This window comes from Oncorhynchus mykiss, chromosome 8 (genome assembly GCF_057628025.1).
Source record: "Oncorhynchus mykiss isolate SJ-2025 chromosome 8, ASM5762802v1, whole genome shotgun sequence".
Taxonomy (NCBI): Eukaryota; Metazoa; Chordata; class Actinopteri; order Salmoniformes; family Salmonidae; genus Oncorhynchus; species Oncorhynchus mykiss.
The window spans coordinates 91,057,559-91,078,961 of record NC_143029.1 but is presented as its reverse complement, the minus strand read 5'-3'; the positions used below and the strand labels follow the sequence as shown (position 1 = coordinate 91,078,961).

General features: G+C 44.5%; 1 protein-coding gene and 1 long non-coding RNA gene across 3 annotated transcripts in view; both read left to right on the top strand.

Moving 5' to 3' along the window:
- Positions 1-21,403, top strand: part of LOC110530889 (guanine nucleotide-binding protein G(olf) subunit alpha) — a 79,216-nt gene that overhangs the window by 13,041 nt on the left and 44,772 nt on the right. For both annotated transcript variants that reach the window (XR_016482713.1, XM_036986677.2), the window contains exon 5: positions 16,284-16,381. Coding sequence is in view for 1 of the 2 variants with exons in the window: in XM_036986677.2 (XP_036842572.2) it covers positions 16,284-16,381 (98 nt within the window). In the remaining variant the exon portion in view is untranslated. The remainder of the gene's footprint in view (positions 1-16,283; positions 16,382-21,403) is intronic.
- On the top strand, positions 20,342-21,361 carry LOC149982182 (uncharacterized). The gene is made up of 2 exons (XR_016482715.1): positions 20,342-20,420; positions 21,301-21,361. It is a non-coding gene; the product is annotated as an uncharacterized LOC149982182 (long non-coding RNA).

Sequence of the window (21,403 nt, the reverse complement as noted above, 5' to 3'; positions counted from 1 at the left end):
GGGTTCCCTCCACTTTTGAAGGAAGTATGTTATATCTGTTTATCACTGATTCATAAAGAATCTATAAATTAATGATTAACAGTATTCTAACTAAACTAGTCCTAGTAGACTGTTCTCTCTGTCTATAAACTAGTCCTCTATACCAGGCGGTGTCTGAGGAAGACTCCAGCCACCCAAGCCATACTGTTCTCTCTGTCTATAAACTAGTCCTCTATACCAGGCGGTGTCTGAGGAAGACTCCAGCCACCCAAGCCATAGACTGTTCTCTCTGTATGTAGCCAAGTTATTGTTACTCATTGTGGATTTATTATTGGTGCAACACATGAGCGTGTCTGTGTGTTCAAGCACGTGCTCTGTGTGACTGTTATCCAATGTAGATCTTTTGCAATCTAATAGAAGTAGGGAGGATGTCTATCATGGGTTTCTGTAGGGAGGACTGACTGGCTGGTTGGGTGATTTCCATGAAACCACTTTTAAACATGTCTGTACCAAAACTACAAAACCACAATGCATCTGCAAAACTGAATCATACTGAGGACTAAGATGTCTGGCAAAGAGTCTTATTTTAAATACATTTCACATTTTCACGCCAAATTCTCATTACTGAAATACATCCGGATTCAATTCTCAGGTCATTTTATACGATTTTATTTGAGAAAAAAAACCAAATGTATTTATTTGAATAAAACACTGTTGGTGTAGTTTGTCCATAAATCATAAAAATGTTTTTTTTTTTTACAGGAACTAGTTGAAGTTTACATTAAACTATAATATTTATACGTACAGTGTCTGTAGGCGTGTCTCATTACCATAACACTTTTTTCTAGTTCTTGTAAAAACAGTTTTTAAATCAAGTTTTATTCTCCCATGATGCATCATCTAGAGTAGTAGATGTTTATTCTCCCATGATGCATCATCTAGAGTAGTAGATGTTTATTCTCCCATGATGCATCATCTAGAGTAATAGATGTTTATTCTCCCATGATGCATCATCTAGAGTAATAGATGTTTATTCTCCCATGATGCATCATCTAGAGTAGTAGACGTTTATTCTCCCATGATGCATCATCTAGAGTAGTAGACGTTTATTCTCCCATGATGCATCGTCTAGAGTAGTAGACGTTTATTCTCCCATGATGCATCATCTAGAGTAGTAGACGTTTATTCTCCCATGATGCATCGTCTAGAGTAGTAGACGTTTATTCTCCCATGATGCATCGTCTAGAGTAGTAGACGTTTATTCTCCCATGATGCATCGTCTAGAGTAGTAGACGTTTATTCTCCCATGATGCATCGTCTAGAGTAGTAGACGTTTATTCTCCCATGATGCATCGTCTAGAGTAGTAGACGTTTATTCTCCCATGATGCATCATCTAGAGTAGTAGACGTTTATTCTCCCATGATGCATCGTCTAGAGTAGTAGACGTTTATTCTCCCATGATGCATCATCTAGAGTAGTAGATGTTTATTCTCCCATGATGCATCATCTAGAGTAGTAGACGTTTATTCTCCCATGATGCATCATCTAGAGTAGTAGATGTTTATTCTCCCATGATGCATCATCTAGAGTAGTAGACGTTTATTCTCCCATGATGCATCATCTAGAGTAGTAGACGTTTATTCTCCCATGATGCATCATCTAGAGTAGTAGACGTTTATTCTCCCATGATGCATCGTCTAGAGTAGTAGACGTTTATTCTCCCATGATGCATCGTCTAGAGTAGTAGACGTTTATTCTCCCATGATGCATCGTCTAGAGTAGTAGACGTTTATTCTCCCATGATGCATCGTCTAGAGTAGTAGACGTTTATTCTCCCATGATGCATCATCTAGAGTAGTAGACGTTTATTCTCCCATGATGCATCGTCTAGAGTAGTAGACGTTTATTCTCCCATGATGCATCGTCTAGAGTAGTAGACGTTTATTCTCCCATGATGCATCATCTAGAGTAGTAGATGTTTATTCTCCCATGATGCATCATCTAGAGTAGTAGATGTTTATTCTCCCATGATGCATCATCTAGAGTAGTAGACGTTTATTCTCCAGCACCCCCTTCACCCCACTTGGTCTTCTCATTACCGAAATGACTAAAAAGCTCAGTCAGATTATTATTCATTTCATAATTACCTTTTTTACATTTGTATTTTCAGTGTTATGATTAACTTAAGCATTTTCATTAGGGGAGCAATGTTAAAAAAAAAATTTTTTATTTATAACTTTTTTTGGACTGTTGAGGTAAAATGGAAAATGTGGTAAAATGTCAAAAAATATAAGTAAAGATCCAAATCTCAGTGATCCAAGAGGAAATTTCATGAAAAATTACACTTGAGAATTGTTTGGTCAAATTTCAGTTTTGTTGACCCGTGTTCGGTGCCGCGACCAGTAGACCCATGAGGCGGTTCACGATTCGCGTTGTACGGGTCGGGGGAGGGTTTGGCTGGCCGGGATGTCCTTATCCCATCGCACTCTGGTGACTCCCGTGGCGGGCACAGGCGCATGCACGCTGACACGGTTGCCAGGTGTATGGTGTTTCCTCCGAACCCATGGGAGCGGCTAGCTTCCGGGTTACATTTACCCCTACCTTCATGTACAAATTACCTCGACTAACATGTACCCCCGCACATTGACTCGGTACTGGTACCCCCTGTATATAGCCTCCACATTGACTCTGTACCGGTACACCCTGTATATAGCCTCCACATTGACTCTGTACCGGTACCCCCTGTATATAGCCTCCACATTGACTCTGTACCGGTACACCCTGTATATAGCCTCCACATTGACTCAGTACCGGTACCCCCTGTATATAGCCTCCACATTGACTCTGTACCGGTACACCCTGTATATAGCCTCCACATTGACTCTGTACCGGTACCCCCGTATATAGCCTCCACATTGACTCTGTACCGGTACACCCTGTATATAGCCTCCACATTGACTCGGTACTGGTACCCCCTGTATATAGCCTCCACATTGACTCTGTACCGGTACACCCTGTATATAGCCTCCACATTGACTCTGTACCGGTACCCCCTGTATATAGCCTCCACATTGACTCTGTACCGGTACACCCTGTATATAGCCTCCACATTGACTCAGTACCGGTACCCCCTGTATATAGCCTCCACATTGACTCTGTACCGGTACACCCTGTATATAGCCTCCACATTGACTCTGTACCGGTACACCCTGTATATAGCCTCCACATTGACTCTGTACCGGTACACCCTGTATATAGCCTCCACATTGACTCTGTACTGGTACCCCCTGTATAAAGCCTCCACATTGACTCTGTACTGGTACCCCCTGTATATAGCCTCCACATTGACTCTGTACCGGTTCCCCCTGTATATAGCCTCCACATTGACTCTGTACTGGTACCCCCTGTATATAGCCTACACATTGACTCTGTACCGGTTCCCCCTGTATATAGCCTCTACATTGACTCTGTACCGGTTCCCCCTGTATATAGCCTCCACATTGACTCTGTACTGTAACACCCTGTATATAGCCTCCACATTGACTCTGTACCGGTTCCCCCTGTATATAGCCTCCACATTGACTCTGTACCGTAACACCCTGTATATAGCCTCCACATTGACTCTGTACTGTAACACCCTGTATATAGCCTCCACATTGACTCTGTACCGGTACCCCCTGTATATAGCCTCCACATTGACTCTGTACCGTAACACCCTGTATATAGCCTCCACATTGACTCTGTACTGGTACCCCCTGTATATAGCCTCCACATTGACTCTGTACCGGTACCCCCTGTATATAGCCTCCACATTGACTCTGTACCGGTACCCCCTGTGTATAGCCTCCACATTGACTCTGTACCGTAACACCCTGTATATAGCCTCCACATTGACTCTGTACTGTAACACCCTGTATATAGCCTCCACATTGACTCTGTACCGGTACCCCCTGTATATAGCCTCCACATTGACTCTGTACCGTAACACCCTGTATATAGCCTCCACATTGACTCTGTACTGGTACCCCCTGTATATAGCCACCACATTGACTCTGTACTGGTACCCCCTGTATATAGCCTCCACATTGACTCTGTACCGGTACCCCCTGTATATAGCCTCCACATTGACTCTGTACCGGTACCCCCTGTGTATAGCCTCCACATTGACTCTGTACCGGTACCCCCTGTATATAGCCTCCACATTGACTCTGTACCGTAACACCCTGTATATAGCCTCCACATTGACTCTGTACCGTAACACCCTGTATATAGCCTCCACATTGACTCTGTACCGGTACCCCCTGTATATAGCCTCCACATTGACTCTGTACCGGTACACCCTGTATATAACCTCCACATTGACTCTGTACCGTAACACCCTGTATATAGCCTCCACATTGACTCTGTACCGGTACCCCCTGTATATAACCTCCACATTGACTCTGTACCGTAACACCCTGTATATAGCCTCCACATTGACTCTGTACTGGTACCCCCTGTATATAGCCTCCACATTGACTCTGTACCGGTACCCCCTGTATATAGCCTCCACATTGACTCTGTACCGGTACCCCCTGTATATAGCCTCCACATTGACTCTGTACCGGTACCCCCTGTGTATAGCCTCCACATTGACTCTGTACCGGTACCCCCTGTATATAGCCTCCACATTGACTCTGTACCGGTACACCCTGTATATAACCTCCACATTGACTCTGTACCGTAACACCCTGTATATAGCCTCCACATTGACTCTGTACCGGTACCCCCTGTATATAGCCTCCACATTGACTCTGTACTGGTACCCCCTGTATATAGCCTCCACATTGACTCTGTACCGTAATACCCTGTATATAGCCTCCACATTGACTCTGACCGGTACCCCGTGTATATAGCCTCCACATTGACTCTGTACCGTAATACCCTGTATATAGCCTCCACATTGACTCTGTACCGTAATACCCTGTATATAGCCTCCACATTGACTCTGTACCGTAATACCCTGTATATAGCCTCCACATTGACTCTGTACCGGTACCCCCTGTATATAACCTCCACATTGACTCTGTACCGTAACACCCTGTATATAGCCTCCACATTGACTCTGTACCGGTACCCCCTGTATATAGCCTCCACATTGACTCTGTACCGGTACCCCCTGTATATAGCCTCCACATTGACTCTGTACCGGTACACCCTGTATATAACCTCCACATGGACTCTGTACCGGTACCCCCTGTATATAGCCTCCACATTGACTCTGTACTGGTACCCCCTGTATATAGCCTCCACATTGACTCTGTACCGTAATACGCTGTATATAGCCTCCACATTGACTCTGACCGGTACCCCGTGTATATAGCCTCCACATTGACTCTGTACCGTAATACCCTGTATATAGCCTCCACATTGACTCTGTACCGTAATACCCTGTATATAGCCTCCACATTGACTCTGTACCGTAATACCCTGTATATAGCCTCCACATTGACTCTGTACCGGTACCCCGTGTATATAGCCTCCACATTGACTCTGTACCGTAATACCCTGTATATAGCCTCCACATTGACTCTGACCGGTACCCCGTGTATATAGCCTCCACATTGACTCTGTACCGTAATACCCTGTATATAGCCTCCACATTGACTCTGTACCGTAATACCCTGTATATAGCCTCCACATTGACTCTGTACCGTAATACCCTGTATATAGCCTCCACATTGACTCTGTACCGTAATACCCTGTATATAGCCTCCACATTGACTCTGTACCGTAATACCCTGTATATAGCCTCCACATTGACTCTGTACCGTAATACCCTGTATATAGCCTCCACATTGACTCTGTACCGTAATACCCTGTATATAGCCTCCACATTGACTCTGTACCGTAATACCCTGTATATAGCCTCCACATTGACTCTGTACCGTAATACCCTGTATATAGCCTCCACATTGACTCTGTACCGTAATACCCTGTATATAGCCTCCACATTGACTCTGTACCGTAATACCCTGTATATAGCCTCCACATTGACTCTGTACCGTAATACCCTGTATATAGCCTCCACATTGACTCTGTACCGTAATACCCTGTATATAGCCTCCACATTGACTCTGTACCGTAATACCCTGTATATAGCCTCCACATTGACTCTGTACCGTAATACCCTGTATATAGCCTCCACATTGACTCTGTACCGTAATACCCTGTATATAGCCTCCACATTGACTCTGTGCCGTAATACCCTTTATATAGCCTCCACATTGACTCTGTACCGTAACACCCTGTATATAGCCTCCACATTGACTCTGTACCGTAACACCCTGTATATAGCCTCCACATTGACTCTGTACCGTAACACCCTGTATATAGCCTCCACATTGACTCTGTACCGGTACCCCCTGTATATAGCCTCCACATTGACTCTGTACCGTAATACCCTGTATATAGCCTCCACATTGACTCTGTACCGGTACCCCCTGTATATAGCCTCCACATTGACTCTGTACCGTAACACCCTGTATATAGCCTCCACATTGACTCTGTACCGTAACACCCTGTATATAGCCTCCACATTGACTCTGTGCCTGATTTGTTATTTTATGTTACTTTTTAATTTTACTTCATGTAGTAAATATTTTCTGAACTCTACTGTGTGACTGTGACTCGACTGATAGAAAAAAAACATTTTAAATTGGAAATAAAAATTCATATTCATCTAAAGTTGGGACACAACTACACATTCCAGGGTTTTTCTTTGTTTTATTATTTTCTACATCGTAGAATAATAGTGAAGACCTCAAAACTATGAAATAAAACATATGAAATCATGTAGTAACCAAAAAAGGGATAAAACAGTTAAAAATATATTTATATTTGAGATTCTTCAAATAGCCATAATGAGGTAGTCACCTGGAATGCATTTCAATTAACAGGTGTGCCTTGTTAATTTGTGGAATTTCTCATCTTAATGCTTTCTAGCCAATCAGTTGTGTTGTGACAAGGTAGGGGTGGTATACAGAAGATAGCCCTATTTGGTAAAATACCAAGTCCATATTATGGCAAGAACAGCTCAAATGAGCAGAGAGAAACAACAGTTCATTACTTTAAGACATGAAGATCAGTCAATGCGGAACTTTGAAAATGTATTCAAGTGCAGTCTGGAAAACCATCAAGCACTATGATGAAACTGACTCTCATGAGGACCGCCACAGGAAAGGAAGACCCAGAGTTACCTCTGCTGCAGAGGATAAGTTCATTAGAGTTACCAGCCTCAGAAATTGCAGCCCAAATAAATGCTTCACAGAGTTCAGTTAACAGACACATCTCAACATCAACTGTTCAGAGGAGACTGCGTGAATCAGGTCTTCATGGTTGAATTGCTGTAAAGAAACCACTACTAAAGGACACCAATAAGAAGAAGAGACTTGCTTGGGCCAAGAAACACGAGCAATGGACATTAGACCGGTGGAAATCTGTCCTTCCTTCTGATGAGTTTAAATTAAAGATTTTGGATTCCATCCACCGTGTCTTTGTAAGACACAGAGTAGGTGAACGTATGATCTCTGCATGTGTTGTTCCCACCGTGAAGCATGGAGGAGGAGGTGTGGGGGTGCGTTGCTGGTGACACTGTCTGTGATTTATTTAGAATTCAAGGCACACACAACCAGCATGACGACCGCAGCGATACGCCATCCCATCTGGTTTGGGCTTAGTCCCACTATCATTTGTTTTTCAAAAGGACAATGACCCAACACACCTCAAGGCTGTGCAAGGGCTATTTGAACAAGATGGAGAGTGATGGAGTGCTGCATCAGATGACCTGGCCTCCACAATCACCCGACCGCAACCAAATTGAGATGGTTTGTGATGAGTTGGACCACAGAGTGAAGGAAAAGCAGCCAACAAGTGCCCAGCATATGTGGGAACTCCTTCAAGACTGTTGGAAAAGCATTCCAGGTGAATCTGGTTGAGAGAATGCCAAGAGTGTGCAAAGCTGTGATCAAGGCAAAGGGTGGCTACTTGGAAGAATCTCAAATATAAAATATATTTTTATTTAACTCTTTTGGTTACTACATGATTCCATATGTGTTATTTCATAGTTTTGATGTCTTCAATATTATTCTACAATGTGGAAAATAGTAAAAATAAAGACAAACCCTTGAATGAGTAGTTGTGTCCAATCTTTTGACTGGTACTGTATCTGAGAAAGTACTACAAATATCAGAAAATGTGTTAATCCTATATTGGTTATCCGAGGGTTGCCTCAACACACACGTTTTTTTCGGCTTTGAAATTGGCCACTAGTGGGAACTAACACAACTGTCATTAACTTCATAATAACATATTTGATTGGCCTAAAATAAAACTAATGGATAGAACAACCAGATGAATTGGTTGGAACATTTTTAAAACAACATATTGAATCCAAAGATTGAAGTTTCGCTTAAAATACTGTAAGTCCATTATAATGGCTACTAGGGATGGGAGTTGGAAATTATTTCACTTTTCAAATAATACTGTAAGTCTTTGTCAGATATTCGAAATACATGTGTTTTTTGTTGTTGTTTTTAACCTGAGCACTGCTGAGAGAGAGGCTGTTGCATGAGATGGGAGCGAGAGAGACGGCCAAGGCAACGGCTACAGCCTTGACTAGCTAACTTGTAGCAGCCACGATGTTATTTATCATCCAAAATAAGTGTCTGTCTTGTCTGGAGTAGCGTAGAGAAGCTAACAGCTAGCTTGGCTAATTGAGGCCACACGCTGCGCTTTCTCGCCATTCAGATAAAACTCTTACTTGTTGGTTGCTCGTTGTATCCTACTCCCTAATCATTTCGCTAACTTTGAATTCCGTAAATGTATAACGTCTTGCATTGCATCAGGGAACTCTCACTCCACTTGTTACACGTTGTGCCGGTTTGATTGTCCGACAAGCTACACCCCTGAAGGTCGGTTTATGTGGCGCACCGTGTACGTTATGAAAAGTATGTCATGAAAAGTTTTGTTTTATTAAACGACTCATTTGAATTGTCATGGTAACAATGTTCCATGGATATTTTTATAAAATGTAGAAAAATACCTTTTCAGTGTTAAAAATATAAATATAAATATAATATAAAAAATATAAAAAAATAAGTATTTGAATTGTAATGTCCGTTCGGATTTTCAAACAACATTCCTAGTTTCTACTTCCTTTCCATCTGGTTCTAGACATTTATGGGTGGTCTGGAGTTTTGTTTTACCCCAAAAAATAATTTCTCCTTAATGTTTTTTTGTTTGTTACCCGAACCTCCTGTGGGCTGGATTGAATGGGCTCGTATGTAGCCCCCCCCCCTGCTGAAGCCTATGGCTTTCTCCAAGGGGAGAGTGGAGGTCACCCCAAACTGGGCCCTAGTATTGAAAAGGATGATGTTGGAGATGAGCGGCAACAGTGAACTCTCTCTCTCTCTGTGTGATCAGTAGCTCTTTAGGGCACAGCAGCAACACTACATTTGGTCAGCAGCCCAATGTCACACGCCTCTGTGGAAAAGAGCCTCTAGGAGTCAGACCACGCGTTCTTTCCATCTCTTTCTCTCTCTCTCTTTTGCTCTCGCTTTCTGTTTCTTTCTCTCTCTCTCTCTCTCTCTATGTTTCTGTCTCTTTCTCTCTGTCTCTCACTGTCTCTCTCTTTCTCTCTGTTTCTGTCTCTTTCTCTCTCTCTCTGTCTCTCTTTCTCTCTCTTTCTCTCAATTTATTTATCAACTTTCTTAATATTAATCGTATTCTTTCACTTCACAGCCAGAATAGCCTGCCTAACTGGCATGGAAATTAACTGGGGGGAAAAGCATCCACCATTTGCTATTCAATGTCTTCTTTAAATGTATTTTTAGTCCTGACATCGGCATGAAAATGGCCCATTTGTAAATCAAAACTAATTTCACGCATATATTATTTTGCATATGTAAAGACTAGATTAAATCAAGAATAGTCTAATGGGTGCCAATATCACGAGTGAACGACGGCCACCGCGTGTCGTCCAGAAACATCCCGTGCCTTATTTTCTCTGCCGCTTTTTCAAATCATAGTAGCATCATGTAGTCTAGTCCATAGTCCTATATGTTTTAATAAGGTTAGTATCACACCTCATGTAGTCTAGTCCATAGTCCTATATGTTTTAATAAGGTTAGTATCACACATCATGTAGTCTTGCCCATAGTCCTATATGTTTTAATAAGGTTAGTATCACACATCATGTAGTCTTGCCCATAGTCCTATATGTTTTAATAAGGTTAGTATCACACCTCATGTAGTCTAGCCCATAGTCCTATATGTTTTAATAAGGTTAGTATCACACCTCATGTAGTCTAGTCCATAGTCCTGTAAGGTTAGTATCACACCTCATGTAGTCTAGTCCATAGTCCTATATGTTTTAATAAGGTTAGTATCACACCTCATGTAGTCTAGTCCATAGTCCTGTAAGGTTAGTATCACACCTCATGTAGTCTAGTCCATAGTCCTATAAGGTTAGTATCACACCTCATGTAGTCTAGCCCATAGTCCTATATGTTTTAATAAGGTTAGTATCACACCTCATGTAGTCTAGCCCATAGTCCTGTAAGGTTAGTATCACACCTCATGTAGTCTAGTCCATAGTCCTATATGTTTTAATAAGGTTAGTATCACACCTCATGTAGTCTAGCCCATAGTCCTATAAGGTTAGTATCACACCTCATGTAGTCTAGTCCATAGTCCTATAAGGTTAGTATCACACCTCATGTAGTCTAGTCCATAGTCCTATATGTTTTGATAAGGTTAGTATCACACCTAAAGTGACCAAATAACTCAACATGTAGGACCCCTGGAAGATACTTAGAGAATCCAGAGCCTAGAGAAGCCTGTGTTCTTCTAACCCCAGTCGTTGTGCAACCGCGTCTCAAAACCGACTTTTGACTGGACTCTATTTAAATATAAATGATTTCAGCTTTCTCATGCTGCTATATTTATTTCTCAATTCTTACAATGAAGCACATGAATCCCCTTTACAACCGTTATATCTATATCCTACCTGGAATATTAATAACGTAATCTTATGTAAGCGCCCTTCGCTATTCGAGTGCAGGCTACGGATGACTTCCTATATAAGTACATATATATATATATATATATAAAAAATTGTGGGCCAGTCTACATAATAATTCTACACATATATTAGTAGTCTGTGTGTAAAGACCAGATCAAATTGATGGGTGAGAATATTATCAAGTGCTTGTCAAATTGTGATTTGAGAGAAGCTCATGCCTTTAAATTAAAAAAAAAAAAAAAAAAATGTATTCAACTTTCACCCAGGCTGTCTGGTGGCCAATCAGGTTGTTTTGATTTCTAATACATTCTTAACGTTTGAATCACAGTTGAATAAACGTGTCGCAGCTCCTGTTTTCTTCTGTTTTACTGCTCAACACAGAATAGCCGCATTTGCGTCACTCCCTGGGAAATCGTTTGTGGAAAAATATCCTTTCTATTTTATTCAGCTACGTTCAATTGTATTGTTCTTAGTATAAAATAATATAAAAATAATGCCACAGGAATTATAAGGAAATCATGTCGGCTAAATTAACTAGTGTCGCCCACAGCCATTTGGCACAGCCAGATCTGGGCCTAACATGAGGACAACTCAGAGGATGTTATTCTGATCTTCTGAAATAGACTACATTTTCTTCATATTATGTTTCTTTAGACCTGTCTAAAATAAATACTTTATTTATTGTGACAGTGTAGGTAGACTATATTACATGGATTTATTGTGATGGTGTAGACTATATTACATGGATTTATTGTGATGGTGTAGGTAGACTATATTACATGGATTTATTGTGATGGTGTAGGTAGACTATATTACATGGATTTATTGTGATGGTGTAGACTATATTACATGGATTTATTGTGATGGTGTAGGTAGACTATATTACATGGATTTATTGTGATGGTGTAGGTAGACTATATTACATGGATTTATTGTGATGGTGTAGGTAGACTATATTACATGGATTTATTGTGATGGTGTAGACTATATTACATGGATTTATTGTGATGGTGTAGGTAGACTATATTACATGGATTTATTGTGATGGTATAGGTAGACTATTACATGGATTTATTGTGATGGTGTAGGTAGACTATATTACATGGATTTATTGTGATGGTGTAGGTAGACTATATTACATGGATTTATTGTGATGGTGTAGGTAGACTATATTACATGGATTTATTGTGATGGTGTAGGTAGACTATATTACATGGATTTATTGTGATGGTGTAGGTAGACTATTACATGGATTTATTGTGATGGTGTAGGTAGACTATATTACATGGATTTATTGTGATGGTGTAGACTATATTACATGGATTTATTGTGATGGTGTAGACTATATTACATGGATTTATTGTGATGGTATAGGTAGACTATATTACATGGATTTATTGTGATGGTGTAGACTATATTACATGGATTTATTGTGAAGGTGTAGACTATATTACATGAATTTATTGTGATGGTGTAGGTAGACTATATTACATGGATTTATTGTGATGGTGTAGACTATATTACATGGATTTATTGTGATGGTGTAGGTAGACTATATTACATGGATGTATTGTGATGGTGTAGGTAGACTATATTACATGGATTTATTGTGATGGTGTAGACTATATTACATGAATTTATTGTGATGGTGTAGGTAGACTATATTACATGGATTTATTGTGATGGTGTAGGTAGACTATATTACATGGATTTATTGTGATGGTGTAGGTAGACTATATTACATGGATTTATTGTGATGGTGTAGACTATATTACATGGATTTATTGTGATGGTGTAGGTAGACTATATTACATGGATTTATTGTGATGGTATAGGTAGACTATTACATGGATTTATTGTGATGGTGTAGGTAGACTATATTACATGGATTTATTGTGATGGTGTAGGTAGACTATATTACATGGATTTATTGTGATGGTGTAGGTAGACTATATTACATGGATTTATTGTGATGGTGTAGGTAGACTATATTACATGGATTTATTGTGATGGTGTAGGTAGACTATTACATGGATTTATTGTGATGGTGTAGGTAGACTATATTACATGGATTTATTGTGATGGTGTAGACTATATTACATGGATTTATTGTGATGGTGTAGACTATATTACATGGATTTATTGTGATGGTATAGGTAGACTATATTACATGGATTTATTGTGATGGTGTAGACTATATTACATGGATTTATTGTGAAGGTGTAGACTATATTACATGAATTTATTGTGATGGTGTAGGTAGACTATATTACATGGATTTATTGTGATGGTGTAGACTATATTACATGGATTTATTGTGATGGTGTAGGTAGACTATATTACATGGATGTATTGTGATGGTGTAGGTAGACTATATTACATGGATTTATTGTGATGGTGTAGACTATATTACATGAATTTATTGTGATGGTGTAGGTAGACTATATTACATGGATTTATTGTGATGGTGTAGGTAGACTATATTACATGGATTTATTGTGATGGTGTAGGTAGACTATATTACATGGATTTATTGTGATGGTGTAGGTAGACTATATTACATGGATTTATTGTGATGGTATAGGTAGACTATATTACATGGATTTATTGTGATGGTGTAGACTATATTACATGGATTTATTGTGATGGTGTAGGTAGACTATATTAAGTACATTTACTAGACTTTTTTCCCAAAGCTCTGCGTCAGTGGCTTGTCGGCTATTGGGTGGAAGCTGAAAATGCTAAACGTGTTCATGTTAATTACCGTGAGACTGGCAGTTATTTGAATGACAAATCACCAACTGACAAAATGTCATGACCGCCAAAGCCCGGTTCCCTGGCCTTTTGGGACAGCGACTTGTTTGGGTGGACGAATGTGCGTCTCATCATTATATACAGATCTCTGGTGTAAATGGGATGGTGCCCACCGCACAGAAGGAGCAAAGGAGACGAGACCAAATAGATAGCATGAGAACAAGCAGACTAAAACTAAACTAAACTAAAACAAATAAACAAAACAAATTAAAAATGTGATTCTTTCGATACAGGCATTTAGAATATCGCCACAAAACATACATTCAAATTAATCAAAGTTGACATATCCCCCAGTTTTAGTTTGGAATGCGTGATACTGTACTGTAGGAGAGTAGCCAGCCAAATAGAAATTGTAGACAGCCAGGCTCCCCAGAAGGAGCTCTATTCTGGTGTTCTCTGGTACATTCTAATGACGTGGTTCCATCAGGCTCCCCCAGAAGGAGCTCTATTCTGGTGTAGTAGAGGCTGGGGTTGGAGACATGATACTGTAGGAGAGGCTGGGGTTGGAGACATGGTACTGTAGGAGAGGCTGGGGTTGGAGACATGATACTGTACTGTAGGAGAGGTTGGGGTTGGAGACATGATACTGTAGGAGAGGCTGGGGTTGGAGACATGGTACTGTAGGAGAGGCTGGGGTTGGAGACATGATACTGTACTGTAGGAGAGGTTGGGGTTGGAGACATGGTACTGTAGGAGAGGCTGGGGTTGGAGACATGATACTGTACTGTAGGAGAGGTTGGGGTTGGAGACATGGTACTGTAGGAGTGGCTGGGGTTGGAGACATGGTACTGTACTGTAGGAGAGGCTGGGGTTGGAGACATGGTACTGTAGGAGTGGCTGGGGTTGGAGACATGGTACTGTACTGTAGGAGAGGCTGGGGTTGGAGACATGGTACTGTAGGAGAGGCTGGGGTTGGAGACATGGTACTGTACTGTAGGAGTGGCTGGGGTTGGAGACATGGTACTGTACTGTAGGAGAGGCTGGGGTTGGAGACATGGTACTGTAGGAGAGGCTGGGGTTGGAGACATGATACTCTACTGTAGGAGAGGCTGGGGTTGGAGACATGATACTCTACTATAGGAGAGGCTGGGGTTGGAGACATGATACTGTAGGAGAGGCTGGGGTTGGAGACATGATACTGTAGGAGAGGCTGGGGTTGGAGACATGATACTGTAGGAGAGGCTGGGGTTGGAGACATGATACTGTAGGAAAGGCTGGGGTTGGAGGCATGGTACTGTAGGAGAGGCTGTGGTTGGAGACATGGTACTGTACTGGAGGAGAGGCTGGGGTTGGAGACATGATACTGTACTGTAGGAGAGGCTGGGGTTGGAGACATGATACTGTACTGTAGGAGAGGCTGGGGTTGGAGGCATGGTACTGTAGGAGAGGCTGGGGTTGGAGGCATGGTACTGTAGGAGAGGCTGGGGTTGGAGACATGATACTGTACTGTAGGAGAGGCTGGGGTTGGAGACATGATACTGTACTGTAGGAGAGGCTGGGGTTGGAGGCATGGTACTGTAGGAGAGGCTGGGGTTGGAGACATGATACTGTAGGAGAGGCTGGGGTTGGAGACATGGTACTGTAGGAGAGGCTTGGGTTGGAGACATGATACTGTAGGAGAGGCTGGGGTTGGAGACATGATACTGTACTGTAGGAGAGGCTGGGGTTGGAGGCATGGTACTGTAGGAGAGGCTGGGGTTGGAGACATGATACTGTACTGTAGGAGAGGCTGGGGTTGGAGGCATGGTACTGTAGGAGAGGCTGGGGTTGGAGACATGGTACTGTACTGTAGGAGAGGCTGGGGTTGGAGACATGGTACTGTAGGAACCTCCTAGGTTTTGTATTGAAGTCAATGTACCCAGAGGAGGACGGAAGCTAGCTGTCCTCCAGCTACAACATGGTTCTACCCTAGAGAGTGCTGTTGAGGCTACTGTAGACCTTCATTACAAAACAGTGTATTTTAATCAATTATTTAGTGATGTGAAAATATTGAGTGTAGTTTTATCTACAAATTAGTTATTTTTTATGTAAAATATATATATATATATATATATATTTTTTTTTTCTCCCTATTTCAATGAAATTCACTGTGGAGGATGGTCCTGCCCTTCCTCCTCTGAGGAGCCTCCACTGGTGTTTGTGTGAGACTGACTGACTTTCCAAAGGTCTTCTTTTGTGCGTTAGGAGAGCGACTAGGCTACAACCTGTATATACCATTAATACGATGTGATTGATTTGACATTTTAGTCATTTATCCAGAGCGACTTATAGGAGAAATGATGGTTATTTGACGTCTTGGGGATTTCAACCAGACACCTTTTCGGTTACTGACCCAACACTCTTCACTGCTAGACTACGTCCCGATTTGATTGTGGTTTCTGGTCTGCTCCTAACCTTCTGTCCTCTCTCTCTCTACCTTCTGTCCAGGAGTTCTTTGATCATGCCAAGAAGCTGTGGGATGACGAAGGAGTGAAGGCGTGCTTCGAAAGGTCCAACGAGTACCAGCTCATCGACTGTGCACAATAGTAAGTTCTGTCTCCATGGCAGTTTACCTCCCATCTTCCACCTACTACACAAAGCATTGTTGGTTGTGGGAGCTGTTCCTAAAGTTAAGCCTAGCTTATCAGCTGGTTGTGGGAGCTGTTCCTAAACTTAAGCCAAGCTTATCAGCTTGTTGTGGGAGCTGTTCCTAAAGTTAAGCCTAGCTTATCAGCTGGTTGTGGGAGCTGTTCCTAAACTTAAGCCTAGCTTATCAGCTTGTTGTGGGACCTGTTCCTAAACTTAAGCCTAGCTTATCAGCTTGTTGTGGGAGCTGTTCCTAAAGTTAAGCCTAGCTTATCAGCTGGTTGTGGGAGCTGTTCCTAAACTTAAGCCTAGTTTATCAGCTGGTTGTGGGAGCTGTTCCTTAACTTAAGCCTAGCTTATCAGCTGGTTCTACATCCCTTTTTAAAGCGGATTCATGTGCATCATTTATCGCAATTGGGTTGAGGTCAGGTGATTTGTGGAAGCCAGGTCATCTGATGTAGCACTCCATCACTCTCCTTCTTGGTCAACACAGCCTGGAGGTGTGTTGGGTCAGTGTCCTGTTGAAAAACAAATGATGGTTCCACTAAGCCCAAACTAGATGGGATGGCGTTCCACTGCAGAATGCTGTGGTAACCATGCTGGTTATTTTTGTATTTTACATTTTTATTTAACCAGGTAAGTCAGTTAAGAACACGTTTTTATTTACAATAACGGCCAAACCCGGACGACGCTGGGCCAATTGTGCACCGCCCTATGCGACTCGGATGTGATACAACCTGGATTCGAACCAGGTACTGCAGTGACGCCTCTTGCCCTTAAATGCTGTGTCTTAGACCGCTGCGCCACTCGGGAGCCCTGAATTCTAAATACTCGGGTTAAGGGAGCCCTGAATTCTAAATACTCGGGTTAAGGGAGCCCTGAATTCTAAATAAATCTCTGACAGTGTCACCATCAAAACACCATCACACCTCCTCCCATCATTGGGTTATTGGGGGTACTGGAGGACCGGAGTTGGGCTGTTGGGGGTACCGGAGGACCGGAGTTGGGATGTAGGGGGTACTGGAGGACCGGAGTTGGGCTGTAGGGGGTACTGGAGGACCGGAGTTGGGCTGTTGGGGTACTAGAGGGCCGGAGTTGGGCTGTTGGGGGTACTGGAAGACCGGAGTTGGGCTGTTGGGGGTACCGGAGGACCGGAGTTGGGCTGTTGGGGGTACCGGAGGACCGGAGTTGGGCTGTTGGGGGTACCGGAGGACCGGAGTTGGGCTGTTGGGGGTACCGGAGGACCGGAGTTGGGCTGTTGGGGGTACCGGAGGACCGGAGTTGGGCTGTTGGGGGTACCGGAGGACCGGAGTTGGGCTGTTGGGGGTACCGGAGGACCGGAGTTGGGCTGTTGGGGGTACCGGAGGACCGGAGTTGGGCTGTTGGGGGTGCCGGAGTTGGGCTGTTGGGGGTACCGGAGGACCGGAGTTGGGCTGTTGGGGGTGCCGGAGTTGGGCTGTTGGGGGTACCGGAGGACCGGAGTTGGGCTGTTGGGGGTACCGGAGTTGGGCTGTTGGGGTTACCGGAGTTGGGCTGTTGGGGTTACCGGAGTTGGGCTGTTGGGGGTACCGGAGGACCGGAGTTGGGCTGTTGGGGGTACCGGAGGACCGGAGTTGGGCTGTTGGGGGTACCGGAGGACCGGAGTTGGGATGTTGGGGGTACCGGAGGACCGGAGTTGGGCTGTTGGGGGTACCGGAGGACCGGAGTTGGGCTGTTGGGGGTACCGGAGGACCGGAGTTGGGCTGTTGGGGGTACCGGAGGACCGGAGTTGGGCTGTTGGGGGTACCGGAGGACCGGAGTTGGGCTGTTGGGGGTACCGGAGGACCGGAGTTGGGCTGTTGGGGGTGCCGGAGTTGGGCTGTTGGGGGTACCGGAGGACCGGAGTTGGGCTGTTGGGGGTACCGAAGTTGGGCTGTTGGGGGTACCGAAGTTGGGCTGTTGGGGGTACCGGAGTTGGGCTGTTGGGGTTACCGGAGTTGGGCTGTTGGGGGTACTGGAGGACCGGAGTTGGGCTGTTGGGGGTACCGGAGTTGGGCTGTTGGGGGTACCGGAGTTGGGCTGTTGGGGGTACCGGAGTTGGGCTGTTGGGGGTACCGGAGTTGGGCTGTTGGGGGTACTGGAGGACCGGAGTTGGGCTGTTGGGGGTACCGGAGTTGGGCTGTTGGGGGTACTGGAGGACCGGAGTTGGGCTGTTGGGGGTACCGGAGTGGGGCTGTTGGGAGGACCGGAGTTGGGCTGGCGGGGGTACTGGAGGACCAGAGTTGGGCTGGTAGGGGTACTGGAGTTGGGCTGGTAGGGGTACTGGAGTTGGGCTGGTAGGGGTACTGGAGTTGGGCTGTTGGGGGGACCAGAGTTGGGCTGTTGGGGGGACCAGAGTTGGGCTGTTGGGGGGACCAGAGTTGGGCTGTTGGGGGGACCAGAGTTGGGCTGGCGGGGGGACCGGGGGACCAGAGTTGGGCTGGCGGGGGTACCGGAGGACCAGAGTTGGGCTGGCGGGGGTACCGGAGGACCAGAGTTGGGCTGGCGGGGGTACCTTAGGACCGGAGTTGGGCTGGCGGGGGTACCTTAGGACCGGAGTTGGGCTGGCGGGGGTACTGGAGGACTGGAGTTGGGCTGTTGGGGGTTCTGGAAGACCGGAGTTGGGCTGTTGGGGGTACTGGAGGACCGGAGTTGGGCTGTTGGGGGTACTGGAGGACCGGAGTTGGGCTGTTGGGGGTACCGGAGTTGGGCTGTTGGGGGTACCGGAGTTGGGCTGTTGGGGGTACTGGAGGACCGGAGTTGGGCTGTTGGGGGTACTGGAGGACCGGAGTTGGGCTGTTGGGGGTACCGGAGTTGGGCTGTTGGGGGTACTGGAGGACCAGAGTTGGGCTGTTGGGGGTACTGGAGTTGGGCTGTTGGGGGTACTGGAGTTGGGGTACTGGAGTTGGGCTGTTGGGGGTACTGGAGTTGGGCTGTTGGGGGTACCTTAGGACCAGAGTTGGGCTGGCGGGGGTACCGGAGGACCAGAGTTGGGCTGGCGAGGGTACCGGAGGACCAGAGTTGGGCTGGCGGGGGTACCGGAGGACCAGAGTTGGGCTGGCGGGGGTACCGGAGGACCAGAGTTGGGCTGGCGGGGGTACCGGAGGACCAGAGTTGGGCTCGGGTTAAGGGAGCCCTGAATTCTAAATACTCGGGTTAAGGGAGCCCTGAATTCTAAATAAATCTCTGACAGTGTCACCATCAAAACACCATCACACCTCCTCCCATCATTGGGTTATTGGGGGTACTGGAGGACCGGAGTTGGGCTGTTGGGGGTACCGGAGGACCGGAGTTGGGATGTAGGGGGTACTGGAGGACCGGAGTTGGGCTGTAGGGGGTACTGGAGGACCGGAGTTGGGCTGTTGGGGTACTAGAGGGCCGGAGTTGGGCTGTTGGGGGTACTGGAAGACCGGAGTTGGGCTGTTGGGGGTACCGGAGGACCAGAGTTGGGCTGGCGGGGGTACCGGAGGACCAGAGTTGGGCTGGCGGGGGTACCGGAGGACCAGAGTTGGGCTGGCGGGGGTACTGGAGGACCAGAGTTGGGCTGGTGGGGGTACTGGAGGACCAGAGTTGGACTGGTGGGGATACTGGCATTGGGAAACAGCCCTAGTGTATGTTATGACCAAGCACAATCACAGCTTTTAAATGTTTTTCAATTCAGGAAGTTTTCTATTCCAGCTCCGTGTATCACTTTGTACTTGAAGAGAAGAGTCTCTTCTTCTCTGTAGCTCAGTTGGTAAAGCATGGTGCCACTTAACTCACCTAAGGCTGTCAAACATGTCCAATCACCATCCAGTTGTTCATGTTTCATAAGCCAATCATGTATAGCTTCTCGTTCTTTGGCAGGAAGACACAGCCAATTGCGTCTCAACCCCTCCGTCTTTGAATTATGGATGACGTGACAAGAAGAAAAAAAGAAAGCTGGTCAACAACAATCCTGATCGAAAAAGTCGGGGCGAATTTCACTTTTCAAATTACAAGGTAAGATCCGAGAATAATAGCTTATGAATTACACCTGTAATTAATTATGTTGCATGCTAATAATTGCTGATTTAACTAACCGATAGCCATTGTCATAGACAATTTACCAGGAAGATGGATAGATAGCCAGGAGTTGTGGGGGTTGCTAGCTAGCTAGCCAATGTTAGGTACCATTCCAATTGACATCTGCATTTCGATTTCACGACAAGATAAAATATTAAGCCAGCTAGTTAAGGTTGTTTTTTTCACTTCTATCAAGTTGCTATATCTAGCTAATGAGTTCGCTAGTTAGACAGTAGCACTCTAGTTAGCTTTGCTAGCTAGCTAGTCGATTTGTCATGACACAAGTTGAAGCTAGAAATAGTGTTTCAGTGACACTGACAGCTGTCGGATGTAAACGAAAACGGCATTAATTTTGACATGTCAAGCCGGCTAAAACTGTAGTTGAAAGCTACACATACAGGTGTTGAAGCTAGCTACTGTGGCCATCGTTTGCTTTGATATCCAGGGGACAAACTTGTATACCTCTTTATAAACCACGTCTAGCCATAGCTACCAATGTTTTTGTTTATGAATTAAAATCAGTCCAGGATATAGCCTCCCATAGCTGATGTAGTCTAAGTTGACTCAATTACCATGATACTTGATTAGTCTAATTGCTTGACTACTGACTAATTATCCAATAACAGCCTTTGTTCTTGTAGGCTGGCCGTATTAGCCTGGGTTCCATGTAGGCACTGCTTATCGTTCTTCGTGGGTGGGACAGATCAGTAAGTCAGCTGACACTCCAATCCCTCTTACAGTTGTGTTGTTAAGACAGAATGGAAAGACGATAGACTTTCTACCGTCTCTTACCTCTCCTTACCTTGTTTCTCTGTAGGATCGTTGGCCAGAGGCAGTTCTGTCCAGCTCACCTGTTGTCCAGCTAGTCTAAAAACAAACATTACCTGTGGAGTGTACACGGCACAGGTAAAATACAAGGA